We start from the raw sequence: 25,129 nt of genomic DNA, 5'->3' as shown, positions 1-25,129 counted from the left end.
AGGCATCTGCTCCAGCAACAGCAACAGCAACAAAACCCGGCCTGGGACTTTGTGTCAGAGTCTCCAGTCTCCTGCAGGAATTAGGCTTTCCGTCCCTTCTCTTTGCATTGAGATTTCTGTCCTTAGAGACAGGGTCAGGACCAAGAGAAGGGAAATGAGGTTCTGAATATAGAAACTTTCAGATAGGATCTGCTTTGGGCAAAATATAGCCCTGGGGAAGTATATTTTTCATGTCTCCCAAGTTCCTTTTTTTTTTTTTTTAACCTTCAGTGAATCGTTTGACCTCAGTAAGCCTATGTTTCTTCATCTGCAAAATAGGGATAATCATAGTATCTCAATGGGTTTTCGGAGGAAATTAAAGGGGATATGGAGGTATGCACAGAGCTTGGCCCAGAGCAAGGGTCTATGGATGTTAGTTATTATTATTGTTGTTGTTGTTGATTAACTACCAAGGACTGTGTCAGAACTTCTTTCCATTTGTAATATAGTCAGGGAGGGCCAGGGGCCAAAGTGACACTGAAGGTACCAAGATGGACTCCTTCATTAGGGGGAACAGGAATTAGGGTTCTTCCAGTGACCTCACAGAGCATCCTTACTGGCTGCAGGGAGACGCTGTGGTTTTGAGGCTAAGGCATGGAACGGTGGCTTAGGAGACAGAGCTGCAGGTTCCAGTCCCAGCAATGTTACTTCCTATTGCTGTGACCTTGGGCCTGTTATTTTCTCTCTCTGGTCTGAGTTTCTTCGTCCAGAAATAAGATTGACAAAAAACTACCTTGCAGAGCTCTTATGAGGGTTATACAAGATTAAGGATGTCAAATGGGCTGGCTCAGAGTGAGTGCTGGAAAAGGGCACAGGGTTCATTAATACTGTTATTAATAGAGTAATTGTCAGAACGAGGGCCTGCGTCAGGTAGTTTGAAAGCTGTCTCTGAGCCAAGTGAGGAAGGCCATTAAAACAAGGAGCTGAGGGACTTCCCTGGTGGCGCAGTGGTTAAGAATCCACCTGCCAATGCAGGGGACACGGGTTCGAGCCCTGGTCCGGGAAGATCCCACATGCCGCAGAGCAACTAAGCCCGTGCGCCACAACTACTGAGCCCGCATGCCACAACTACTGAAGCCCGCGTGCCTAGAGCCCGTGCTCTGCAACAAAGAGAGGCCACCGCAATGAGAAGCCTGCGCACTGCAACGAAGAGTAGCCCCCACTCGCTGCAACTAGGGAAAGCCCGCGTGCAGCAATGAAGACCCAATGCAGCCAAAATAAATAAATTAAGTAAATTAAAAAAAAAAAAGGAGCTGAATGACAAAGGACCTCCTCTAGTACCCTCTTTGTGGCCAGCTAAGGACAAGCCACCCAGCTGCCTAGAGAGAAGATGTGGTATCAGAAATTAACTCAGAATAGGCATGACTTGGGGGCAACTCTTGGCACTGGGTCTTGGAAAACTATTTTAAGAATAGTCTTTCTGTTCCTTACCCTAAGTTTGGGAAGAAGCACCTCTTGTAGACGAAGCAAAGAGGGAAAAAACCCATAGCTCCGTCCCATCCTTCCCCTTTCTTTCACTATAGAGACATCTCTTCTGATTTGAGTAGGCTAGCCCAATTCCCAAACTGCTTTGTATGTAAGAGGATCAAGGTATTTAATGCGTGAATGAATGAATCTCCAGCCTCTGGACTTCAGTTTCTTGGTTCCTATAGCTTAGATGAGGGAGAGGGACCATACAGTTCAGATCCTAATGGATTCAAGTGCACTAGGCCTGTGTGCCTAGAATGATGGCTTGTGTATATTACTTACTCCTGCCCAGCCAAGTCACTCCCTACTGCTCTCTGAGAGGGCTGGGAGTCCCTGTGGCCTTTCTCTGGGTCCTGGGGAAGGGGAAGAGAAGGTCAGTTGGTGGTTGAGATCAATCGTAGATGATAGGAATCACTTGGTGTCAGTTCGTAGGTTTTGCAGAAGCAACATTGGCACTTTCAACCTCTGTCTAGAGCCCAGTAAACAACGGACAAAGTATCTTCTCATTATCTTATCTTCATAGCAACCTGTGAAACTTAGCATTATCTTGCTCCATTTTAGAGATGAGGAAACAGGCTCAAGAAAGGGGAAGTGGCTTGTCCAAGGGTCACAGTGTAAGTAAATGGCAGGACTGTGATGTGGTGGGTCTGTCTCCAAACAACCTGCCAGTGCCACACCATGCTGGCCGGTGGAAAGTCACAGAAGCGTGTTTCCTATTTGTCAGAAGCATCCACAAAGCACTTCTCAGGTTACGACCCAGCTTTCCCCAAGTGTCTTAACACTGGGCTGCCATCCAAGTTCAAATGCTGGTGCTAGGACTGATCAGGGCCCAAAGCCAGCCTCCCTCCTAATCAGGAATAATCAGCAATGGGTTTATCCTTCTCATCCCTCTGATCCTATTATTCCATTCCAGAACTTTAAGTGTGGCTTCTGGAGGCCCAGGGGCTGCTGCCACAGTGCATAGGGATGGGGAGGCGGGGCCATGGGATGTGCTTTACTCCTTAGGGAAGCCCCCACCATTCAGCCCTCTGTGAAATTTTCTGCCAAAGGTCAAGCCATCTGCCTCCTCAAGATCAGTAGTTACTCCCGTCACACAGAACCACCACACACCCCATCTGTTCAACCTAAAATAGATTAAACAAGCTCTGGGTTGGAATCCCGAATCCCTGGCTGCCCTTAAGCCTCAAGCTGGTGTCAGCACCCTCTTCGCTAAAGAAGGATGGGATTTCTTCCAAGTGCATGGACTTTTCCACAAGGGCCTGGTTTTGCTGTCTCCTGTCTCCTTGTCTCTAAGGACAGAGGCATATCCCAAGGTCGACAAATGGGTACTGTGCTCTGGACTGGCCTGCGGGGGGCAGGAGTCACCAGGTCTGAGCCTGTGGGTGCCCTGCTGAGTGAATGGAGGCCCTGCTGGGCCCTTTAGGACTAACGTCGCGGCAGGGGAAGGGGCACCTTCTATGTGCCTGGAACTGTGCCAAGCCCTTTGCATGTATTATCTCATTAACTCCTCACAAGAGTCCTATGAAGGAAGGGTTATTAGAGTATCCACTTTATAAATACAGAAACTGAGGCTCAGAAAGATTAAGAAGTCCTCAAGGTCACATGGTTGGTAGGCAGGTCGGCAAGATTTGAACGCAGGTCTGTCTGACTCTGTATGCTGAGCTCTTTACCTCTAGATCAGTGGTTCTCAACACTGGCTGCAGGTTAGGATCACCTGGAGTATTAAACAACAGCAGCGTCCCGGGCTCACCTACACCTACTCCATCAGCATCTCTGGGGACGGTCCCTAGTGATTCTAGTCTGCAGCCAGCATTCAGACCCCCTGCTTCACACTGTGCTGCCTTTTCATGTATCCACCCATTTAGTTCATACGAATTGGATTTGTACCTGGAGCCTAACTCATCTCCCCTCTGGGGTCCGCGGTGAGACCTAGCTTTTCAAAAGAGTCTGCAGATGGTCAGTGTTCTACATTTTGTCTACAAGTCTTTCCTGCTCCCTCCACACTAAGTCAGACCCCTGTCTCACATTCTCAGAGTGTTTGTGTTTCTGGTTCAGAGCATTTACCTGAACTGAGATTAAGTATGTTGATAGCTCTTTAATATCTCCTGCCCGCCTGCCAGAATGTGAGCTCCCTGAAAGCAGGGACCGTGTGTATCTTGTTCCCACAACTTTCGCAGAGCCGAGCACATGGGACAAATGATACTTCCTTCTTCCGTTTTAATAATTCCTTATCCAGTACCTGTCCTGTGCCACGCACTTTCCCCCCACACACCTTATCACCAGGCGAGGGAACTGAGGGCCGCCATGTGAGCACTCAGGAGCCGCGGAGCCAGGACTCAACCCCAGACCTCCAGATCCTTCGCATCCATCTGAGTCCGTTTCTCTTCCCACGACCCTGCCTTCACGCTCTGTTTCCGAGGAACAGGTCTTTGAAGAAGGCATTTTTGTTGGCTCTTCCCATACCAGCTCCCCGGCAGCACCTTCACCCCCTTTCCTGCCCTTTAAGTGTAGCAGCGCCCCCCCAGCGCCCCCCAGGCTCCTCCTTCTGTCCTCAGGGGGTGCTCACCAGGCTGCTGAGCGACTCCCCCGATTAAACCATTCCATCGTCGGCAGCAGCACGGTCCTCACAAGCTATCCAGGGACCTCCCTCCCCAGCTCCCTGGGAGCTGGCCTGTGGCACCTTCTGGGCCGCGTCCCCACCCGTCTTCCCCTAACGGGAGCTCTGACCAGCCACCCAAAACTGGACAAAAACTCCTGCGAGAGGAGCCTCTCTGGACCGAAACTCTTTCAGCCGTGCGTGTAAAGGGTTTTGCCTCAGGGCCTGGGAAGAGCGCGGCTTCCCAGCCTATCTCTGGTGCCCCCTGCTGGGAAAAGCCGGGTGCAGGGAAGCGGGGACGCTTCCTCTCCTGGGTCATCTGGCTGGGGCTGTAGGTCACAGAGGTGACATCTGAGGCTTGAGATGAATTCACGTCAAAGCTGGAAGCTGGAGGGACGAGGACGTGCCAGTTACCTAAAAAGTTTCATTCATGGGACCTTCAAGACCGCTTTGCAAAGGGCGGCCTCTCTGCACCCCCAAGGAAACCGGTGAAAGATCCTCTATGGGGATCAGGCAGAGGATTAGGAGGTCTGTCGCCCTCGCTCGCTCACGCCCGCCCGCCGTGCCAGCACTGCCTCCATCAGGGCCGGCTCTTGATTTCCCTTGGGTCGGAGAGACCACGCACAGTGAAGGGAGAGGAAGGAGCTGCGTCGGCTCAGCTGTGCTTCCAGCCCTGGAGCCTCAGCCCATTTCCGTGAGGAGGCAAGTGTGAAAAACGGAGCGTGATGGAGAGTCGTCACAAGATCTCCCGGGGCCTCACTGGAGCTGCCTGCTCTCAATCCAGCTGCGATGGCCGGGGGCGATTAAGATGCGTGTTTGTCCCTGAGCCCGCGTGTGTGTGTGTGTGTGTGTGTGTGTGTGTGTGTGTGTGTGTGTGAATGCACACATAAGGTTGGAAGCTGGGAGGCACCCCGGCTTTGGGGGCCCAAACTAGCCTGCTTCCCCTTCTAGGTCTGCTGGCCTAATTCCCAGCTGCAGCTGCCATTCTGGGCTCCCCTCCCCGAGGCAATCTCCCTGCAGATTTGACAGCAGGAGAGGAGGGGCCGAGGGAAGGGGAATGGACCGGGGAGAGGACTCAGCTGTAATCTGATGTAGATGATCCGGCAGCCTTCTCCAGCTCGGCTGCCCTTTGCCATCAGCTCTCCGGGCGATTTCCTCTATGCCTGCACTCTCCCCTCCTGCCTTCATCTCCTTAAGAAAGTGTCCAGAAAGTTAAACCCACACACATGAACACACACACAATCTACCAAAAAAAAAAAAAAAAAAAAAAAATCTGGGAGCAGGAGCAGGCAGACAAGTGAGAGAGCACGCGCGCAAGAGAGAGGACTCAGATCGGTCTTGGAGGAAGAACGACGCAGGCAGAGGGAGGCTAGGGTTGGTGGGGACCCAGGCTAAGGTCTCTTAGCCTCCAGGAGCATCCTTCATGGACCCGGGGATCCTGAGAGGGGCTGCCTCAGCTTAGGATGGGCAACTGTGTCAAGTCTCCCCTGAGAAATCTCTCAAGGAAGGTATGTTTCTGGAGTTCCTAAGACCTGGGGCGGGGGATTGGGGCATCTTGCCCTCTGCCCCAGAAGTTGGGAGCAGAGAGGGTGGGCATCTGAAGCTTGCTACCCTTCCCCTGGGTTCTGTCTAGAGCTGCTTCCCTGTTTCTACCTCCAGATTCCCTCCTATCACAGTTTTCTATGTCCCAGGCTCTGAGCTGAAGTTGGGACTTAAAGCTGCATGGGGCGCTGTGTTTGGGAATTTGTGCAAGATTTAGGAAAGAAACCACGTAGCTCCATGAAAAGCGTGGATCTTTAGGATGTGAGTGGACAGACCCCCTTGGAGCCAACAGGATCAGAAGAGGGTTGAGCTGGGCTTTGACCCTGCTGCTGCTGGTTCCTTCCCGGCAGTAGGATGGGGGCTCATTCATCTCCTTTCAGGGTCTCTGAGCCTCTCTGGTGGTCTCTAAGCCTTCATAGTTGTGGGTTTTGAAGTAGATCGCCTTGCTCCTGAGAGGAACCAAGCCAGGTGTCCCCTTCTACCCTTGATAATTCTTGAGTCAGGTCAGAGACTCACAGCTAGGACCAGACTGGTTTGGGGCCCCAGGGTTGTTTCCATCGAGAAATAGAGTGTACAGCAAAGGCGTCTGTAAGTTGCTTACTGTAGTGGATGTATTGCTTATACACCACGATAGTATCTTTTTGCAAGAATCCTTTTTGGAAAGCAAATAATCACCTCCAAAGCATCTTTCCTGCAAACCTGGGCTTACATCTGTAGGGTCTTGCTTTAAGTGGGCTCTGCCTGTATTTCTAGCCCTCTGTAGTCAGGCCGTAGAAGAAACTCATAGATATTACTTAAAGGAAGAAGTAATGTGAGGGATGTTTTCCTCCAAATTATTTTATTTACCAGACGAGGAACTTGATTGCCACTCAGGTTAAGTAACTTACCCAAGGTCTCAGGTTAGCTAATGGCTCCTCTACCCCCAACCCCATCCTACCTCCTCTGTTAGTTTGACAGCCTCTCAATTTAGGACATTTCAGGCTTTTCTGCTCATCATCTTCCTCATTTAGCTAAGCTGCTCACATCAAATTCTTTTTAATCTTCACTGTTCCTTGGATCCTTCTGAGGGTTGACTGTTTCTTCTGTGCACACACCCCCCAATCATCTGTCATCTTAGAGGAGAGTCTTTTGCATCAGAGGTGGCCTCCACACTGTTGCAGAAAAGCAGAAACGGATCTGAATTAGTTTAGAGGACCACAGGGCGAAGGCCCTTTCCCTGGGTTCTGTCCAGAGTTTAAAGAGGTGAACTCAAGAACAAGTATTGTCCTTCTGTCCTACCCAACCCATCTTCCCTTATACAGCAGAGTACTTAAGAGTCAGACTTCTCGGGTCTCCTCTTTCTAGCCATGTAACCTTGGATAAGTTACTTGACCCCTCTGGGTTGCAGTTCCTTTGTCCATCACGTGGAAATACTAACATCTACCTCCAAAGGTGATTTTGGAGGCTAAAGAAAGAGCTGGGAATGCTGCCTGGAATATAGTACTTAGTAAATGTTAGCTAGTGTTATTAGCATCATAATCATAATTTTTCCACTCTGGGTTTTCTGAGAAGGGGGATGGAAGTAAAAAGGGAAATAGGAGAGGTTTTGAGTCCATGGAGTAGGGCAAAAGATCATAAAACGTATTGCATTCAATTTCATGTTTTTTTTTATAATAGTAATCATTGCTTCTTCCTGAGTATCTGAAAGAGCTCCAACACCTGTTATCTCATTTGCTCTTTTCCACCAAGTAGTTCTCTTGGCTATTTTCTAGAGAAAGGAGCTGGACTCAGAGATAAGAGCGTTCCTAAGATCCCACAGCCAACCAGAAGCAGAGCTGAGATGTAAACCCTGGTCTGTGTAAATCCAGAGCTGGTATTTTTTTTTTTTTTGAATTTTATTTATTTATTTTTTTATACAGCAGGTTCTTATTAGTTATCTATTTTATACATATTAGTGTATATATGTCAATCCCAATCTGGTATTTTGTTTTTATTTTTGCCTCTGTGAGAGGCTGCCTCTCTCTTTTTCCTGCTGTCAGAGATGTTATTCATAGATTCGCGAACCTGACCTTACAGGTCATCTTAGTCCAAATTCCCACTCACTGGGCAATGCTCTCGCCCACCTCACCAAGTGCTTCCTCACTCAACTTCTCCTTGAATACCTTCAGTGAGAGGGAGCACGCGCTTGGCGAGCTTGTGCTGTTAGAGAGCTGTTAGGTCATGAGTCGTGCCAGCCCCTCCTGTTGCCCTGCCACACTCAGGAGACGTCCCCTCGGTGCCAGGAAACATTGTCAGCCTGTGGGCCGCTGCCCACTTGGCTTCCTAAGTAGTAGCTGGGAATTGGTAATGGAAAGAGGAGGCCTCCTCCAGGCTCTGAGCAGGGCAGGACTGGGCTGTCAGGTACCATCACTGGCCAGGGAAGAACAGAAGCGCCCCGGGGCAACTTGGTGCCAGGCAGGGTTAAGATCAAGAGATGCAGTGGAAATTTCCTAGCCATCACTGGCTTCTCCTTCGTGGGAGCAAATGTTTCTCTGTCCTTCTCACTTCTTTCCTGATTGGCAAATATTCTCCCACTTCTTCTGCAGCCAGAAGTAAATGCCTTCTGGCATCCAGCATCTCTTAAGTTGCATCATCATCATCACTGTCATCATCGTTGTCATCATCATTGTCATCACCATGGCAACGCCACGTAGTCAGCTCTTACGATGCTCTAGGCACCGTGCAATAGCCCATTTACCTCTCACAGAATCCTGTGAGTTGCCCTGATCATACCCATTGGACAGAGAAGGAAACCAGAGCCCAGAGAGGTCAAGTGACCTGCCAAAGGTCACAAAGCAAGCAAGCGGCGAGCCAGAATTTGTCCCCAAAACTGTTTCCAAAGCCAGTTATATTTAAGCTCCTCTCAGAATTCTGTGCTGCCTGCTGCCTCCTTCTGGGTGTGCTCATCCAAGCCAAGTGAGTGAGAATCAACCAGAAACGAAAAGGCTGATTCTCTACAAACATCTCCTGAGATTGTTTCCTGGGGTTAAGCCACGGTCGACTCCTGGGCTCCCTCTGTCAGGAAGGTCTCTCTGGTCCTGCCCTGGCTCTAGCCAGGTCCCCGAAGCCTATGTGAGTGTGGCCGAGGCTCTGAACCTCTCCTGGTCATCAAACCAGAATGGACCCTGGTCATGTCTGACACGCCTCAAGTTCTAAGATTACCTAGGGTGACCCTTTTTTGCACTCACTGGACTCAGGCCTTGGACTGAGGTCCTGCACCTCGGGTCTGAGTTGCTGCTTTCCCTTTGAGGAGCCAGAATATTGCTCCTTCGTCTCTAGGCCTGGAAGAGGCTTAGGAAGTTGGAAGAGAGTCTAGACTGTAGCTCCACAGTGTGGGGCTCCGGGGAGGAGGAGCACGAGGACAGGGTGAGATGGGGGAGTTTGCTCTGCTTGTCCGCCTGGGGGGACAGGCTACCTGTTAGGTCGTGGGATCTTCTCCTGGACGTGGCCTTCCTTGAGCTGGAGGAAACTGTCAGAAAGTGGGTGCAGCAGGATGGACGGGCAGGGCATGCAGCTCTGGGGTTCTTGGACAAAGACAGCCCTCTAAGTTTCCACCACTCTCTCTTTCCTTGGAAGGTTTGGCTCCAAATCCCCACGCTGGCGGGGAGGCATCAAGCTCAGGGCCAAAGGCAGACTGCCCTGACCTGGATTCTGGGGGGGATGCTGGGCATCCTGGCCGGGAGGCTGGGGTGGAAGAGAATATTGTGTCTGGATGCCGCTGTTGCCCTAAGGGGACGGTCTGTGGGCAGTGTTGACTTTTTATAGCTGCATGGGAAACATCAGGGAAGAGGGTGGGCTGGCCGTGACCTGGGAGCACAGCTATATTCGGCCAGCAGAGAGGGCCTCTGCCTCAGCCTCTAGAGGTCCTGCAGGCTGGGCTGGGCAGGGAGCCAGTGAAGGCGGGAGGGACGAGGAGAATTGCTGGTGGTAGAGAGCGTCTAGTCTCGAGGCCACACACTAGGTGGAATCTGACCCACAGATGTGCTTTGTTTAGCCCACCTGGTGCTTTAAATCAGAAGATCTGGCAACACCGGGCTGGAGTTACGTAATGCTGTCCCTTCAAAGGGGACACACAGCATCCATTTTGCCCCAGGCCCCGCCTCTCACACCTGCCTGCTTCATTTCTGTTCACTGTGGCGCCTGTGTCTGCAACCTCCGGTCTCGCAGACCAGCTGAGCCTGCTCTTTGTGTCACCAGTTCTGATGGTCCTCACTGCCTTCCAGTGGGTTCCCGTGGGGGTAGGGTCAGAGGTCAGTCGGGGAGCTTAGCCCCGGGAATTGCGCTGGGACGTTGGGAGCGTCTTGGGAAAGGACATTATTCCCTGAATAAACAGAAGCCTCCCTCTGCCTGCTTCTCTCTCTGAGCTTCTGCATGCACATGAGTGTGTGTGGTTCTGTGTACGTGTGTGTGTATGTGTGTGTGTGCATATGGGCCACACAGAGGGTATCAGACCCAGCTCTCCCTGGAGCATCCGTTTTGGCCAAGGATCGGGGACTCCACCTGTTGGACCAGTTTGATGCCTGCCCCAGAGCATCCTGAGGGCTCTCTGCACCCTGCTGTTTGCCTCGCAAGGTCTGCTCTTGAGAAGGGCCCCTTCTAGGACCAGGAGCCAGGCTGGGGCCAGGAGGACCCAGCTGGGCAGGGAGGTGATGCCCTGCCTCTCTTTTGTATTTGCTTGGTGCTGGCTGAAGATGCGCCAGGAGGAGACCAGCTACACGGTGGTGCAGACGAGTGAGGAGGGGCTGGCGGCCAGCAGCGAGCTCCCCGGACCGCTCCTGATGCTGGCCCAGAACTGCGCCGTCATGCACAACCTGCTGGGGCCGGCCTGCATTTTCCTGCGTAAGGGCTTCGCGGAGAACAGGCAGCCTGTACGTAAGTTGGCCCTGGTGGAGCTGCGCTCGACTTGGCTTCACAGGGCGTGAGGAAGGAGGTGCTGGGAAGAAGAGAGGGCTCTGTACTCAGCAGTGCGCGTCCCCCAACGGATACACCTCAAACCCGCAACTTGTGAATCTGACCCCCAAAGTTTCCCACTGATGGCTGCAAAGCCCTGGTGAGTCCACATCCACCAGCAAGAAATAATAGCAGCTAATATTGCTTGGGTGTTTTTTTTGGATTTTTTTTTTTTGAGCACTTACTATGTGCCTGGCACTGTGCTAAGTGCGTTGGCTCATCACCTCCCTTAAGCCTCAGAGCAACTCCAAGAGGTAGGTACCATTATCCTCCCCATTTTACGGATGAGGAAACTGAGTTGGAGAGGTAACATGCTCAAGGTAACAGCTGGTGGGTGATAGAGGTGGGATTCAGATTCAGGGATATGGACTCAAAGACCTCCTGTGCTCTGAACAGCAGTACTGAACACGCGGCACCATCCAGTAGAACTTTCTGTGGAAACACTGTTCAATCTGTGCTGCCCTCCCTCTACAGTAGCCACTAGCCACATGTGGCCACCGAGCCCTTGAAATGTGGCTAGTGCAACTGAGGAAGTGAATTATTAATTTTCTTTGATTCCAATTCCAATTTAAATAGTCACATGTGGCCACTGCTTTGGACAGCCTCCCATGGGTATCTGAACAGTCACAGAGAGGAGGGTATTAATAGTGATGTTACAGATTCAAACATCAGTAGGTTTAAATGCCACCTGTTAAACACTTTGCACATCTTGCCTCACAGATGCTCACAAAGGCCGTGTAAGGTGAGTACTGGTATTAACCCATTTTACAGATGAGGAGACTGTGGCGCACACAGTTGAAGGGACCTGCCCAAGGTCCTACATCTAAGAAGCAGCAGATCTGGGCTTTGCCCTTGAGTCCATCTGACTCTAGAGGCCAAGCTCGTCCCTCGACTGCTTAAGTTGAGGAGTGAGGGGTGTGGTGGGCTCCATTCCCACCTGACCCCCCAAATCGGTGCTCATCGTTTCTCTGCCCCATCGGTGGGAATCCCCGGCTCTACTACACATCCTCCTGCCGCTCTGCCCTGGGGAGTGTATGATTCAGGGACCAGCGAGCAGGACTCAGTTGGACCAGCTCCGGCCACGGGCACACTGCCAAGGGGTACCCAGCTTTTTTGCTCCCCAACTCTGGGTTTATAAGAAGTATGGTGGGGGCTGCCGAGCTGGGTCCTGGAGATGTGAGAGGCTACTTGAGGCCTGCAGGGTGGGAAAGATTGTGTCACTTGTCCCAGTGAGCATACTCTGCACGTGTGAGTGGACGCATATAGTCGCTGACACTTTCACTTACTGGGGGTACCGGGCATTGTAAAAGACATTCTTTTTGGTCACCCAAGATCCCAGTCTGACTAGGAGCAGCTAGTGGGTGATAGAGGTAGGATTAGGTAGGTGTTAGAAGGAGTGACAATCCCTCCCTGTGCACAGTGACAGGTTTTTTAAGTGGAAGTCCTTACAATCATTTCACAGAAACAGGCACCGTCAGGTGAATCCTACCTTCAGCTAGAAATGCCGCTAGCAGGACCTGGTAGCCTGCAGCCTACTTGTTCCAGGCGCACGTACACTCTCAGCACTGTCCTGCCACGTACGGCCACTTCTGGGAGCCGGGTCCTTCCTGCGCAGCTGGTGGTCCCACAAAATGTTGCTCAGCAGCCCCTTTCTAGAAGATTCTCAGATTTTCCAGCACTGGGGTCCCTTGCCCTGGGGCCAGTTTGGAGCAGGTGGGCAGCGGCCTCTCACCCGCCCTGGCCCTGTTGGCTAGAACAGCCTGTGTGCACAGCTGAGATGCCTCACGCTCGCTGTGGCACGCTCGCTGTGGCACACCCGTGTGTTTGTGATCGTGATCGGTGTACCCACACTTGGTGTGCACTTCCTCAGGGCAGACACACCCTGCCCCGTGTTCTCCCTGCCCAAAGGCAGAGAGCTGTGACATATGGAGAGGATGAGCCCCGTGGACCAGTTTTGGAGCCTGCTAAGCATGTCCATCTGGGCACCGCATCTATTTCATGCCAGTCTGTCTCCCTCCTGGGCAGGCCTGGGGCGACTGGCACCTCACCAGCCGGAGCCTGCCCCCTGCTTCCTCTGGGCCTGCTCTTTGGAGACTTCTCTGCCATCCATTCAGATGCCTCGCCCCAGGGCTTCCTTGACTCCCCAAGGAGACCTGGGCACTGTTTGAGGCTGCAGACGTGTGCTTTGGACCCTGGCAGCCGCCAGAGGCACTGGCAGCCCCCAGGGTCCTATGCTGTGTCCTGTGACAGGGCGAGGTATAGGATGGGGGTCCAACTGGAGAAGGTGGGGCGGTGCCCAGGAAGCAGGGCACGCCCTCATCCTGCCTCCACTCCCTCAGCTCTTCCTCCTCCTCCTGTTCCTCCCTCTTGGGTGCCTGTCTGGGCCCCCACTTCTCCCCCCCGGCCCCTCGCTTCTCCCATTGCTTTGCAGGCCTCTTCTCCCTTGCTCTTCCTGGTTTCTTTGGGTAGAGCCCTCCTCCTTCTGTTGTGACCTCCCTCTAACCCTGTTTTATTTACAGGTTTTGGCCTCCAGACCAACTCTGTTCGCTGACACATTCTTGTGTCTGGAATAAGGGGCTGGGGGCCCAGAGGTTCTGTACCCAGGCTGGAGAGGGCTCCTAGTTCCCTGGGCATCTCCCATGTCTGTGGGACGGGTGGGGCTGCATCCTTTCCCCTCCAGGACATGGTCCAGGCACGCCTCCGCTGCTGCCCCATCACCTCCCGCCCAGTGCCTGCTACCACTGGGACGGCCCTCAGCTGGGCATTGTATGACTTCTGGGCTCCTTGCAGCTGCTAATAGGACATGTTCTTTTGTTTCAGGACAGATCACTGCGGCCAGAGGAGATTGAAGGTAAGAACTGGCCCCTTAGGGGAGAGGGTTGCTCAGCCATCCAGAAAGATGAGGAGAGGGAGGTGGGTGGGAAGAGAGGCAGAGATATCTCGGCCTCCTGCAAACGGGGCCTGGTGCAGAGCCGGGCATCCTCTGTAGAGCCACGCGTTGGAGGAATGCAAGAGTCAGCAGGCCCTCGGGCTGCCTCTGTCCCAGAGACTCTACCCTCCCCCACTTCCTTCTCTTCCCCAGAGCTCCGGGAGGCCTTCAGAGAGTTTGACAAAGACAAGGACGGCTACATCAACTGCCGGGACCTGGGCAACTGCATGCGCACCATGGGCTACATGCCCACTGAGATGGAGCTTATCGAGCTGTCTCAGCAGATCAACATGAACCGTGAGTCCCTCCACCGGGTACCTCCTTTCCTCCCCGGCCTCGCCCTTGCTGTCCTCTGCCTGGGTTCAAGTTCTCGGCCCACCTCTTCCCAGCTCTGTGACCTGGGGCAAACCACTCACTCTCTCTGTGCGTCGATTTCCTCACCTGTAAAATGAGGGGTGGAATAGAGGGAGTAGAGCACAGGAAGTCAATTGGAGGTATGTTTATTTCTTTATTATTTTTTCTTGGTTTATTTATTCATTTATTTTTTATTTTTATTTTTGGTAACAGCTTTATTGAGATATAATTCATAGACCATACAACTGACTCACTTAAAGCATGCACTTCAGTGGCTTCTAGTATATTTAAAGTTGTGCAACCATCACCACAATTAATTTCAGAATATTTTCATGGCCCCCAAAAGAAACCCTGTATCACTTTGCCATTACCCCCAAGTCCCTCCCCAGCCCTAGGCAACCACTAATCTACTTTCTGTCTAAGCAGATTTGCCTATTATGGAAGTTTCTTTTTTATTTTTATTGAAGTATGCTTGATTTACAATATTATATTAGTTTCAGGTGTACAACATAGTGATTCAAAATTTTTATATAGTATACTCTATTTAAAGTTATAATAAAATATTGGCTCTATTCCCTGTGCTGTATACTATATCCTTGTGGCTTATTTATTTTATACATAGTAGTTGACATCTCTCAATCCCCTGCCCCTATCTCACCCCTCCTCCCACTTCCCTCTCTCCACTGGTGACCACTAGTTTGTTTCTGTATCTGTGAGTCTGTTTTTCTTTTTTGGACGTATTTAAAAGAGCCAAATACCTGGCACACAGTAAGAGGTGAACAGAGGATGCCATTATTATGTTTTTCTCTGTCTTCATTTTCATTCTCCCAGGAGCAGACCAGGAGACAGGGGTTTGAGTGCGGTAGTTTACTCCGTAGGGGCAGGATGGCATCGGTAGAGGGTAGCGAGATGAGAGGGCGAAGACAAGGAGCCAAGGCAGGAGGCGCTGGAGCAGCTGCCACTGTGGGTGATGGAGTCTAGTTCTGCCGGGAGCTCGGGAAGCTGGTGTAGCAGGCCCACCTCGAGTTGTCCCCGGCCCTTACCTCTCGGGCTGGGTATTTATCCCCCAAACTCAGTCACTGGCTCTAAGTGCTTTGAGCAGGCCCCGGGGGGCAGGTCCCCTGTATTTCTCCCCACTGAGGGCCAGTTGGAAGGTGAGTTCTATTTGCACAATGAGGGAAAGGCAGGGGCAGGTGGGCCAGGTGCCCACAGCTTCTGCTTCTTTCTCTGCTTTTCTGCATGTGTGTCTCTGTCTCTCCTTCTCTGAAATTCTTTGCCTGTCTCTGTGACCTAATATTTCTTTCTCCCCTCCATATCTACCCCTGTCAACTTCCTGACTTGTTCATTTAGTCAACCTCCAGCCACTCCCCTGAGCCATTCTGTGACAACCCCCCCATCCATGGTCACCTCTCTGTCCTCATTTGGCCTTTGCTTTTATACCCTGGGCCTGGAGCTGGGCAGGTCAAGGAGGGTTGGCAGTTCCCTCGGTTGCCTAGTTGGAGATGGGCAGTGGTTAAATTTTTATTTTTTTAAATATTTATTTATTTATTTATTGGCCACGCCACGCGGCATGCGGGATCTTAGTTCCCCGACCAGGGATCGAACCCGTGACCCCTGCAATGGATGTGCAGAGTCTTAACCACTGGACTTCCAGGGAAGTCCCAGATGGGCAGTGGTTAGATGGATGATCCAGCCTGTTCCTCTGTCCCCAGTGGGTGGCCATGTGGATTTTGATGACTTTGTGGAGCTAATGGGACCTAAACTCCTGGCGGAGACGGCAGATATGATTGGAGTAAAGGAACTGCGAGATGCCTTCCGAGAGGTGAGTGATGGGCAGTGGACAGGCAGGGGCGGGGAGCTTGTTAGAATTCCAACCCGGGATGGAAACGTGAGCTCTGGATCCCAGACCAGGGGAAGGAGCTTGGACAGAGAAGGGATCTGGGGAAGGCGAGACAGTGGTGCTGGAGAAGGGGCTCAACCTCGGGATCTGTTTCCAACAGTCTCCATGTTGTAGCTACTCCTCCCTCCTTCCTGCCCTCTCTAGTTTGATACCAATGGTGATGGGGAGATAAGTACCAGTGAGTTACGAGAGGCCATGAGGAAACTGCTGGGTCATCAGGTGGGACACCGAGACATAGAGGAAATTATCCGAGATGTGGACCTCAATGGGGATGGACGAGTGGACTTTGAAGGTAGGTGGAAGTGGTCTTGAGAGTGGAAGAGAAACCAGGGCAGTAGTGGGCATCCATAGAGCCCTCCACGTGTGTATCCATGATGCAATCATCAGTGCACTCCAACTTTCCATCCCCCTACCCTTCCATCCTGCCACCCCTCTAATCTGCCTTCCATCCCTACACCCATCCATCCATCCAACCATCTGTCCATTTTCCATATCTATCTCTCCATCTTTTCATCCATCTATCTCTTTATCTGTCCAGGTGCCTATTTATAAATTGTTTTATAATTGGTGCCCACTCACCCATGTCTAAACAATTATCCATAGAACCATTTATCTATGGCCTTATCTATCCATCCATGCACCTATTCATTCTTCTCTACATTCACCCATGCATTCATCCATGCATCCATCTGCCCATGTACCTCTCTCCATCTATCCATGCATCTCTACCTCTCAACATTCATTCATACATTTGTATATCTCTACTCATCTGCCTATATTTCTACCCATACTTCCACTGATCTGTCCATCAGTCTGTACAGTCATTTTCCCATCTCTATCCATGTACTCATCCATCCAGCCATCCCTGTGTCCATCTGCCCCCATCCATCTCTCTCCATCTATCTGTCCACCTACTCCTGCATCCATCCATGTAGGTATTTTCTGAATACCACATTCCTCAACCTGACACTCAGGCCCCCTAAAATCTCTCCACGGCTCACCTCTCTGGCCACAGCTCCTACCATTCCTTCACTCACACTCCACCTTAAAGCCATAGGTGGTCCATGAACCTCCTAAGCTCTCATTTGAATACGTTGTTCTTTTTGTCAGGATGCCTTTTGTCCTATTCTTCGCTGGGCCTAAATTCTATTCATCCTTCAAGACCCAGCAGTGGGGCCACTCCCTCCAACACTGCTTTCCTCATTCCCCAGATTGAACTTCCTCTTTTCTGGGCTTTCACAGCACCTCAGGCTCACCCTCATTCTTCACACTGACCCCTAAATGCTAGTTATATCTCTGCTTGACTCTGAACTTTTGGAGAAGAGGAACCCCACTTTCTTTATCTCTGTCATTCCCACAGAACTCAGTACCGGACACATAATGAATGCTCAGTAAAAGTGTTTTTAAAATAACCAATAATAATCATAATAGTGATCATCTATAACTGTACACTTATTGTATACCAGTCACTGTACTAAGTAGCTTTACACATATTATCTCATTTAATTTTCATGATGACTCTAGGGACTGCACATTATTACCTCATGTTATAGATGAGGAAACTGAGGCTCAGAGAAGTAATATAACTTGCTAACTGGTAAGAGGCAGAGCTGGGTCATAAACTCAGGCCTGGAATCTCAACCACTACATACATTACACTGTACATGATACCGTCCGAGGCACCGTGGGATACAGAAAAAAACCTAAACAAACAGCAAACCATTGATTCTGCACTCCAGGAACGTGCATTCTGAGCAGAAAGGCAAGATAAACATGAGCAAGACTGTGAATATGTCCAGAACACAAAGGCTGGGAGGCCTTTTCTGGGGAGTAGCTGGTCTTCAAGGTCAAAGAGAGTGTGGCAATGGAGAGAAGGCTTTGCTACCATGAGAGCTGAACATTTCAGGTCACCCCATGTCCAGGTAGTGACTCCCACAGATGCCAGCTCTTCCCTGAAAGCCCAGCATCCCCCATTCATTCTACCAGCATGTGTTGTACACCTAGTGTGTGCTGAGACCTGATCCCTGCCTTGAGAAGCCCAAGACCAGCAAGGAAAGCCGAAGCCAGCAGTATAGTCCATGCTGTTTGAGGGAAGTACAGCAGGCTTCCCTGTGTACAGGGGCACAGTGGGGGCACCTTTGCCAAGCTGGGAGGGGGGATTAGGGAAGACTTCCTGGAGGAGGCTATAAGTAAGTAGAGCCCTAAGAGATGAGTAGGAGCCAGCAGGTGAAAAAGAAAGAAGAGATATTTACCCAAAGGAATTGAAAACTTATATCTACACAAAAAACTGCAAACCGATTTGTTGTTTATAGTAGCTTTACTCATAATTGCCAAAACTTGGAAGCAACCAAGACGTCTTTCAGTAGGTGAATGGATAAATTAACTATGGTATATCCAGACAATGGAATATTGTTCAGCGTTAAAAAGAAATGAGCTATCAAGTGATGAAAAGACATGGAAGAACCTTAAATGCATAGTAAGTGAAAGCAGCCAGTCTGAAAAGGCTATATACTTTGTGATTCCAACAATATGACATTCTGGAAAAGACAAAACTGTGGAGATGGTGAAAAGATCCGTGGTTGCCAGAGGTTGTGAGGAGAGGGAGGGAAGAAGACGGGGAACACAGAGAATTTTTAGGGCAATAAAACTATTCTGTATGATAGTACAATAGGGATACATGTCATTATACATTTGTCCAAACCCACAGAATGTCCAACACCAAGGATGAATCCTAATGTAACCGTGGACTTGGGGTGATAATGACGTGTCAGCGTAGCTTTATTGACTGTAACCAACGTCCTCCTCTGCTGGAGGATGTTGACCGATGGAGGAGACCGTGCGTGTGTATGGCAGGCAGGGAGCGTATGGGAAATCTGTACTTTCTGCTCAGTTTTGCTGTGAACCTAAAACTGGTCTAAAAAATGAAGTCTAGTTAAAAGAGAAGGGAGCAGGGATAGGCTGCAGGAAAGCTGAGAGGTGAGCGGGAGGGGCGAGTGTTGGTTGCCCCTGAGGCGCTGACAGGGAGCTCTGTGGAGTCAGAGCTTAGTGGTTGGAGGGGAGTGGTGACAGGTGAGGCAGGAGATGTCAGCTAGGGCCGGAACAGGGAGGCCCTGGGGTCGTGTCAGCATCCAGCACGTTAGCCAGTGGGGACCATGAGAAGTTTGAGAGGGGTCAGATATGCAGATAGAAAGCTCCTGCTAGCTGCTGTGTAGAAGGTGGATTGGAAGATGCTCGATGGGGGAAATTCTCTGGCCGTCCAGTGGTTAGGATTCCGCGCTCCCACTGCAGGGGGCGCGGTTGGATCCCTGGTGGGGGAACTAAGATCCCGCATGCCGTGTGGCGCGGGCAAAAAAAAAAAAGAAGATGCTGGGTGGACGCTGGGGACCAGCATCGGTCAGGGGCCGTGGCAATAGACGCGGGGCCGCCGATCCGAGGGAGGTTTGGAGGCAGCGTCCTGGGCCCTGACTGCTGCTTTCTCCGCACCCCCTCCTGTGCACCCCACCGCAGAGTTTGTCCGGATGATGTCCCGCTGAGGCCGCCAGGGCCCCTCCAGGACTGCCAAGCTCCACGGGCGGGGAGAAGAGGAGCCGGAGCTCGCCTCATCCCGCCGCCGCCGCCGCCGCCGCCGCCGCCGCCCAGAGCCCGGGACGTACTGGCGGATGGGGCCTGCCTGCACCCCGGGGAGGTGCCCACCCCGGACCCCCGCCCCTCCGCACTGTGAAAGACTCACAACTCCTGCAACTGGAAAGGGGGCGCCCGCCGACCAGGAGGCCACCGCGCCAGGCCGGCGGAAGTCAGGCCGGGCGCCGAGTGCCATAGACCCAGCCGCTGCTGGCTGGGGGCGCCCCACACAGCATGTCTGCCCCCCGGGGCAGAGCCTCTCGCTGCCCTCATTAGCTCTGTGCCCGTCCCCCCTCGCCTCAGCCCTGTTATCTCAGAACCAATAAAAATATTTCCAAGAGAAAGGCAGCCGTTGGGCGGGGGTGGGGGTGGTGGGGGTCTTTGCTTCTCCAGCCTGGTTGGATGACACACGCGTTTCCTGAGTACCAGCTGCGCGCCCAGAACTGGGTGAACCTCCCTGCGCTCGACTTGTACTGAGTTCCCATTAGGCACCCAGCCTCTTCCACCTTTAACTGAAAGGGAGACTGGGGCATATAGTGATGTAGCTGGATTTGCCGCTACCCCAAACAAAGTCAAGTTCTGTAAGGAAAGGAGACTGGATATTGGTTGGGTAAGCATCTAGCAGGGTCTGCCTCACTTCCTGCCTCCCTGGAGCTTTCACACTGGTCGAGATAATCACATCCATATGTGATTACAAATTGTGATCCTGCTTTTAAGGAAAAATGCAGGGACCTTTGGTGGGGTAGGATAAGGAGGCCTGGACTACTCTCTGGGGAGATCAGGAGAGGCTTTCCTGAGGAAGTGATAACAAGTTTTTGCCCTGGAGGAAATCCCGGTGCGTGTGAGGACACGAATGTATTAGAATGGAATCAGCTGCCAGCCTCTCTGCTGAGTGAGAAGCAGGATGGTATAGTAGTTAAGTGCTGGATTTACTTGCTGTGTGACTTTGGGCCAGTCACGTCTCCTCTCTGAACCTCAGTTTCCTCATGTGCAATAAGGGGATAATAAAGGATAATAAAGTCCACAGTAAATGATCTCAGGGTATTGCATTGCCCACCTCCAGGGGCTGTGAAATTGTGCCAAGTGGCATTATTAAACAGGATCCATTGTAATCATTGTAATTAATTTCTATAAGCTAAGGGCTGAAGGAATCCAAAGGAGAAGTTTGTGGGTAGAAGTTGCCCAGAATCTTTGACAGGCTTGTGGCATAATCGGACAGGTGTGTGGGATGGACCCATGTTCTCCAAGCCAGTGGTTCTCAAACTTGAGTATTTTCATCAGAATCGCTTGGAGGGTTTGTTAGCCCCGCCCCCAGATCTGGGCCCCACCCAGTGATTCAGATTCAGTGAATTTGCATCTCTAACAAGTTCCAGGGCATGCTTGATGCTGTCAGGACCTCAATTTGGATAACACTGCTGTAAATCCCAGACACGAGGGAGGCAGGTGTGCTGTGGGCTAAAGGCTGGAAGCAGAAGGTAGGTGGAGGATTCGTGCTCTCGGATCTGGCAGGGAAGGACTGTGGGCCCCGCCCCCCGCCAGAGGCCTGGGTAATCCTCGTGTCCCCGAGGCCAGGGTGGCTGGGAGCTCCAAATTCACTTGAATAATCCAATTCTGAGACTAAGCCCTTGGCTCTGTGCCCCAGTAGGCAGGCCTGCAGCCCTGCCTGCTCCTGTACCTAGCTCTGCCCAAAGACCCCCAGATCTACACTATTTCAGAAATCCAGTGACCTTGGAGGGCCAGAGGAGCCATTTGTAGAAAGGGGGCTTCTGGGGGCATCTGGGTCAGCTGACAGGATGAGCCCTTGGGGGCACCACAGGGAGAGGGTAGAGTTAGGGTGTCAGCTAGGACACTTCTGTCCTCAGTATTGTGGCCTCCTAAAATCATAGACAAGGCAGCTGTGATAAAGCGACTTGAGAAAATGACAGGCCACTGTTCAGAGGAGCGCTGAAGTCAAGGGGAGGCCCAGAGGTGGGGCTTCTGCCTCTGCCAATGCTGAAACTAGTGCTTCTCCCCTTGAATTTGTCTTATATCTAGGGGTTCCTAATAAGATCATTTGAAGAAAAGTTTCTCTTACTTTCCAAGAACTGAGACCCATTTTCCTAGATGGACCCTATCCCAGGTAGGAATTCTTTCTGCATCTTCACCCCTGGGTGGGTGGGTGTCATCTTAGAAGAGTTCTCCTTGTCTGTAAGGTCTTAAACTGGGCCTGGATTTGCCTCCTTGTGACTTGTAAAGTGCAACTCATTCATGCGTGCATTCAACCACTGTTTATTGAGCACCTACTATGTGCCAGGTCCTGTGCCAGGGTCCCTGTCTTCTAGGAGCTCAGACTGGAAGGGGAAATGGATAAGAAAACAGACAAGGCTAATGTAGTGGTATAAGTGCTATTTACTAGGTTACTTACGAGGTTAGCCTAGCAGAAGTGAGGGTACTAAAAGATACCCACCAAATCTAGTGGGGTGGAAGGGACAGATCTTCTAGGACCTGAAGGCTCAGCCGTGCTCAGTCAGAGGAAGTGAGGGGAAGAGTGTTTCCGGTTGAAGGAACAGCAGAAGCAAAGACCTGGAGGTAAGGGAGAGTGTGGCTCCTTTGGGAAACGAAGCAGAATTCCACTTGCCTGGTGTACTGGGCTGGAGGGAGGAGCAGAGATGATGCTGGTCAGAGAGGCAAGGCCTGACCCCACCGCAGACCTTGGAGGGTAGAGCGGCTCAGGTGGGACTTCTTTTTTTTTTTTCTTTTTTCTTTTTTATTTATACAGCAGGTTTGGTTTTTTTTTTTAACCTTTATTTATTTATTTATTTATTTATTGCTGCATTGGGTCTTCGTTGCTGCACACGGGCTCTCTCTAGTTGGGGTGAGCGGGGACTACTCTCCGTTGCGGTGCGCGGGCTTCTCATTGCGGTGGCTTTTCTTGTTGCGGAGCACGGGCTCTAGGCGTGCAGGCTTCAGTAGTTGTGGCTTGCAGGCTCAGTAGTTGTGGCTCGCAGGCTCCAGAGCGCAGGCTCAGCAGTGTTGGCGGACGGCCTTAGTTGCTCCGAAGCATGTGGGATCTTCCCAGACCAGGGCTCGAACCCGTGTCCCCTGCATTGGCAGACGGATTCTTAACCACTGCGCCACCAGGGAAGTCCCAGGTATCAAGGTTTTTTAAAAAATGGGCCTGAATAGGGACTTCCCTGGCAGTTCAGTGGTTAGGACTCCGTGCTTCCACTGCAGGGGGCATGGGTTTGATCCCTGGTTGGGGAACTAAGATCCTGGATCCCACATGCCATGTGGCATGGCCACAAACAAACAAACAAACAAAAATGGGCCTGAATAAATGGCAGTGTCTAGAGATGTGCACTCCAGTGGAACAAAAAAACATAAAGAAACACAAGGGAATTATTCCTATAAAAATCTGAATAGGGACTTGCCTGGCAGCCCAGTGGTTAAGTCTCTGCGCTTCCAATAGCGGGGGCGTGGGTTCGATCCCCTGGTCAGGGATCTAAGATCCCACATGCCTGTGCAGCCAAAAAAAAAAAAAAAAGTCTGAACAGTGGTTCCTTTAAGGTATAGAGAGGGAGGGGGCTGTGATTGGGATGGGGCACAGAGAGGGGAGTCTCTGGGGAGTCTGGCAAAGTTCTATTTTTTTTTTTTTTTTTTTTTTTGCCACACCATGTGGCTTGTGGAAGGCTTGTGGGATCTTAGTTCCCGAACTAGGGATTGAACCCAGGGCCATGGCAGTGAAAATGCCGAGTCCTAACCACTGGACCGCCAGGGAACTCCCAAAGTTCTATTTATTGATCCATGTGGTAGTTACAAGGGTGTTTGCCTCTTGCTAAGTTGTACATTTATTCTGTATGTTTTTCTGTTTGCCTTATTTTACAATAAAAAGTTTTTTGTTGTTGTTGTTGTTTGTTTTTTAAAGTGTGAACTCAGGAGTCAGCCACCTGGTTTCAAATCTCAGCTCTGCCACTTATAAGCTATGTCATCTTGGGTGAGTTATAAGACCCTCTGGGCCTCAGTTTCCTCATCTGCAAAATGGGGATGAGGTTACAGGGTTGTTTTGAAGATGAAACAAGCTAGTATACTTGAAGCCCTTGGAATGGTGCCTGGCACACAGTAAGCCTGATACAAGTTTTTGCTATTTTTATGATTATTGCATTGTTATTCCCTATTTCCCTATCCCTTCTCCCATGTGTCTTCACGCCTCTGTGATCCCCTCTCAAGGAAAGGGGAAGGGAGAGCCAGCCTTGGCATTCTTTAATAACTATGGCTGAACCTCCATTGACAGTGACAAGATAATCACAGCTTAAGTCTGGGATCTGGCTCTATGACCAGGGAGTGACGATCTGCACAGTATGGTCAGTATGGTCCTGCAAAGCGGCCCTGATGCTGTTGGCTGTGCCTGTGGCTTAGGCTGCGGGGCCAGAATGTCTCTTCACCCCTCTGGAGGTGCCTGCCACCTGCTCCAATGATCTTACTGATGTCTGTCTTTCCTAGAAAGAGGACAAAGGGGCTGAGTTTCATGATCAAGGGATGGGCTTTGGTGGTAACATGAACTTGCTTTCTAACCCATCTCTGCCGCTTAGAGAAGTTAAGGGATATAGGTATTAAGTGAGTCCCTCTTCTTCTTTGAGCCTTGTTATCCATTATTAATGATAATAACTGCACATACCTGGGGGGGTTGTGGAGAAATAATCCATGCATAATGCTTAATGGAGGGCCTGGCTCAGGGCCTTCACACATGCTGTTCCCTCTGCCTGGAATGCTTTTCCCTGCATTCATTGAGTAGCTGCTGGATATTTCTCATTTCTTGGGGCTGGGCTTGAATGTTTCCTTGGCTTCCCTATTGAAGGAAGGAAGGAAGCCACTGCCACATCTCATTTATATTCTTTAGAGCATATATGAAATTTCTGGCCTAATATATTTATTATATTACAATATGGTTTTTTTTTTTTATCATTTGATGCCCCCTGCCCCTCACTGGAATGTAAGTTCCATGTTGGCAGAGACCACGTCTACCTTGTTCACTGCAGTATCTCCGGTGTCTAGTAGGTACTCAGCAATTATTTACTGAACAAATGAACAAAATCCACAAATATATACATATGTATTGTTCACTTCTCTATCTCTTGATCTCGGGTGGCTTCGGCCTGCAGTGGCTTGAAGCAGGGTTTCAGTTCCCAGCCAGAGATTGAAGTCAGGCCACAGCAGTGACAGCACTGAATCCTAGCCACTAGACCAGCGGCCAGTGACAAGGTCCTAACCCGTCAGCTTTGTAGAAATGAACTTCCAAAGAGAGATGGGAAGTAGCGAAACAAGTAAAGTATTTATTAGGAGGAAAAGGGTACATGTGGATAGACACACGGGCGGACTCAGAGAAAGAGTCATGCCCTCGTGGTAGTTTGAATCACTTATATGAGGCATTTCTTCCGGGTTTCCTTTGGCCAATCATCTTGCATTGCCTGGTTCTGAGTCCATATTTGGTATATCTCAGGGTCCTCCCCTGTGTGCGCACACATCTCTTAGCCAAGGTGGATTCTAGCAAAGAGGCCTATGGGTAGGTTGACATCACTTACTATGAGGTGACTCCCCCTCTCTTTTGACCTCTGAGGAGCCTTTCTGCACATGTATAGTCAGGAATGTCTCCTTGACCTCGAGAATGAGAAACATGTGGTCTCTATCTTTTATCTGGGCAGGACTCAGCTCCTCTCTTGCTCCTACTATTTTGGAG

The 25,129-nt window shown here is 50.9% G+C and overlaps 1 protein-coding gene across 4 annotated transcripts in view; it reads left to right on the top strand.

Moving 5' to 3' along the window:
- The window catches only part of CABP1 (calcium binding protein 1), a 59,156-nt gene extending 36,239 nt beyond the window's left edge, over positions 1 to 22,917 (top strand). For 2 of the 4 annotated variants that reach the window (XM_007183967.3, XM_007183969.3), the window contains exons 2-7: positions 10,354 to 10,530; positions 13,433 to 13,463; positions 13,695 to 13,838; positions 15,608 to 15,717; positions 15,940 to 16,087; positions 19,303 to 22,917. In XM_007183967.3, the coding sequence (XP_007184029.2) occupies positions 10,354 to 10,530; positions 13,433 to 13,463; positions 13,695 to 13,838; positions 15,608 to 15,717; positions 15,940 to 16,087; positions 19,303 to 19,328 (636 nt within the window). In that variant the 3' untranslated portion in view covers positions 19,329 to 22,917. The remainder of the gene's footprint in view (positions 1 to 10,353; positions 10,531 to 13,432; positions 13,464 to 13,694; positions 13,839 to 15,607; positions 15,718 to 15,939; positions 16,088 to 19,302) is intronic. The other 2 variants (XM_057527203.1, XM_057527202.1) reach the window with 1 other exon arrangement.
- Positions 22,918 to 25,129: the final 2,212 nt, after the last annotated feature.

Source organism: Balaenoptera acutorostrata, chromosome 13 (genome assembly GCF_949987535.1).
Source record: "Balaenoptera acutorostrata chromosome 13, mBalAcu1.1, whole genome shotgun sequence".
In the NCBI taxonomy this organism is placed as follows: Eukaryota; Metazoa; Chordata; class Mammalia; order Artiodactyla; family Balaenopteridae; genus Balaenoptera; species Balaenoptera acutorostrata.
The sequence above is the reverse complement of the archived record's forward strand: the minus strand, read 5'-3'. Positions and strand labels throughout refer to the sequence as shown.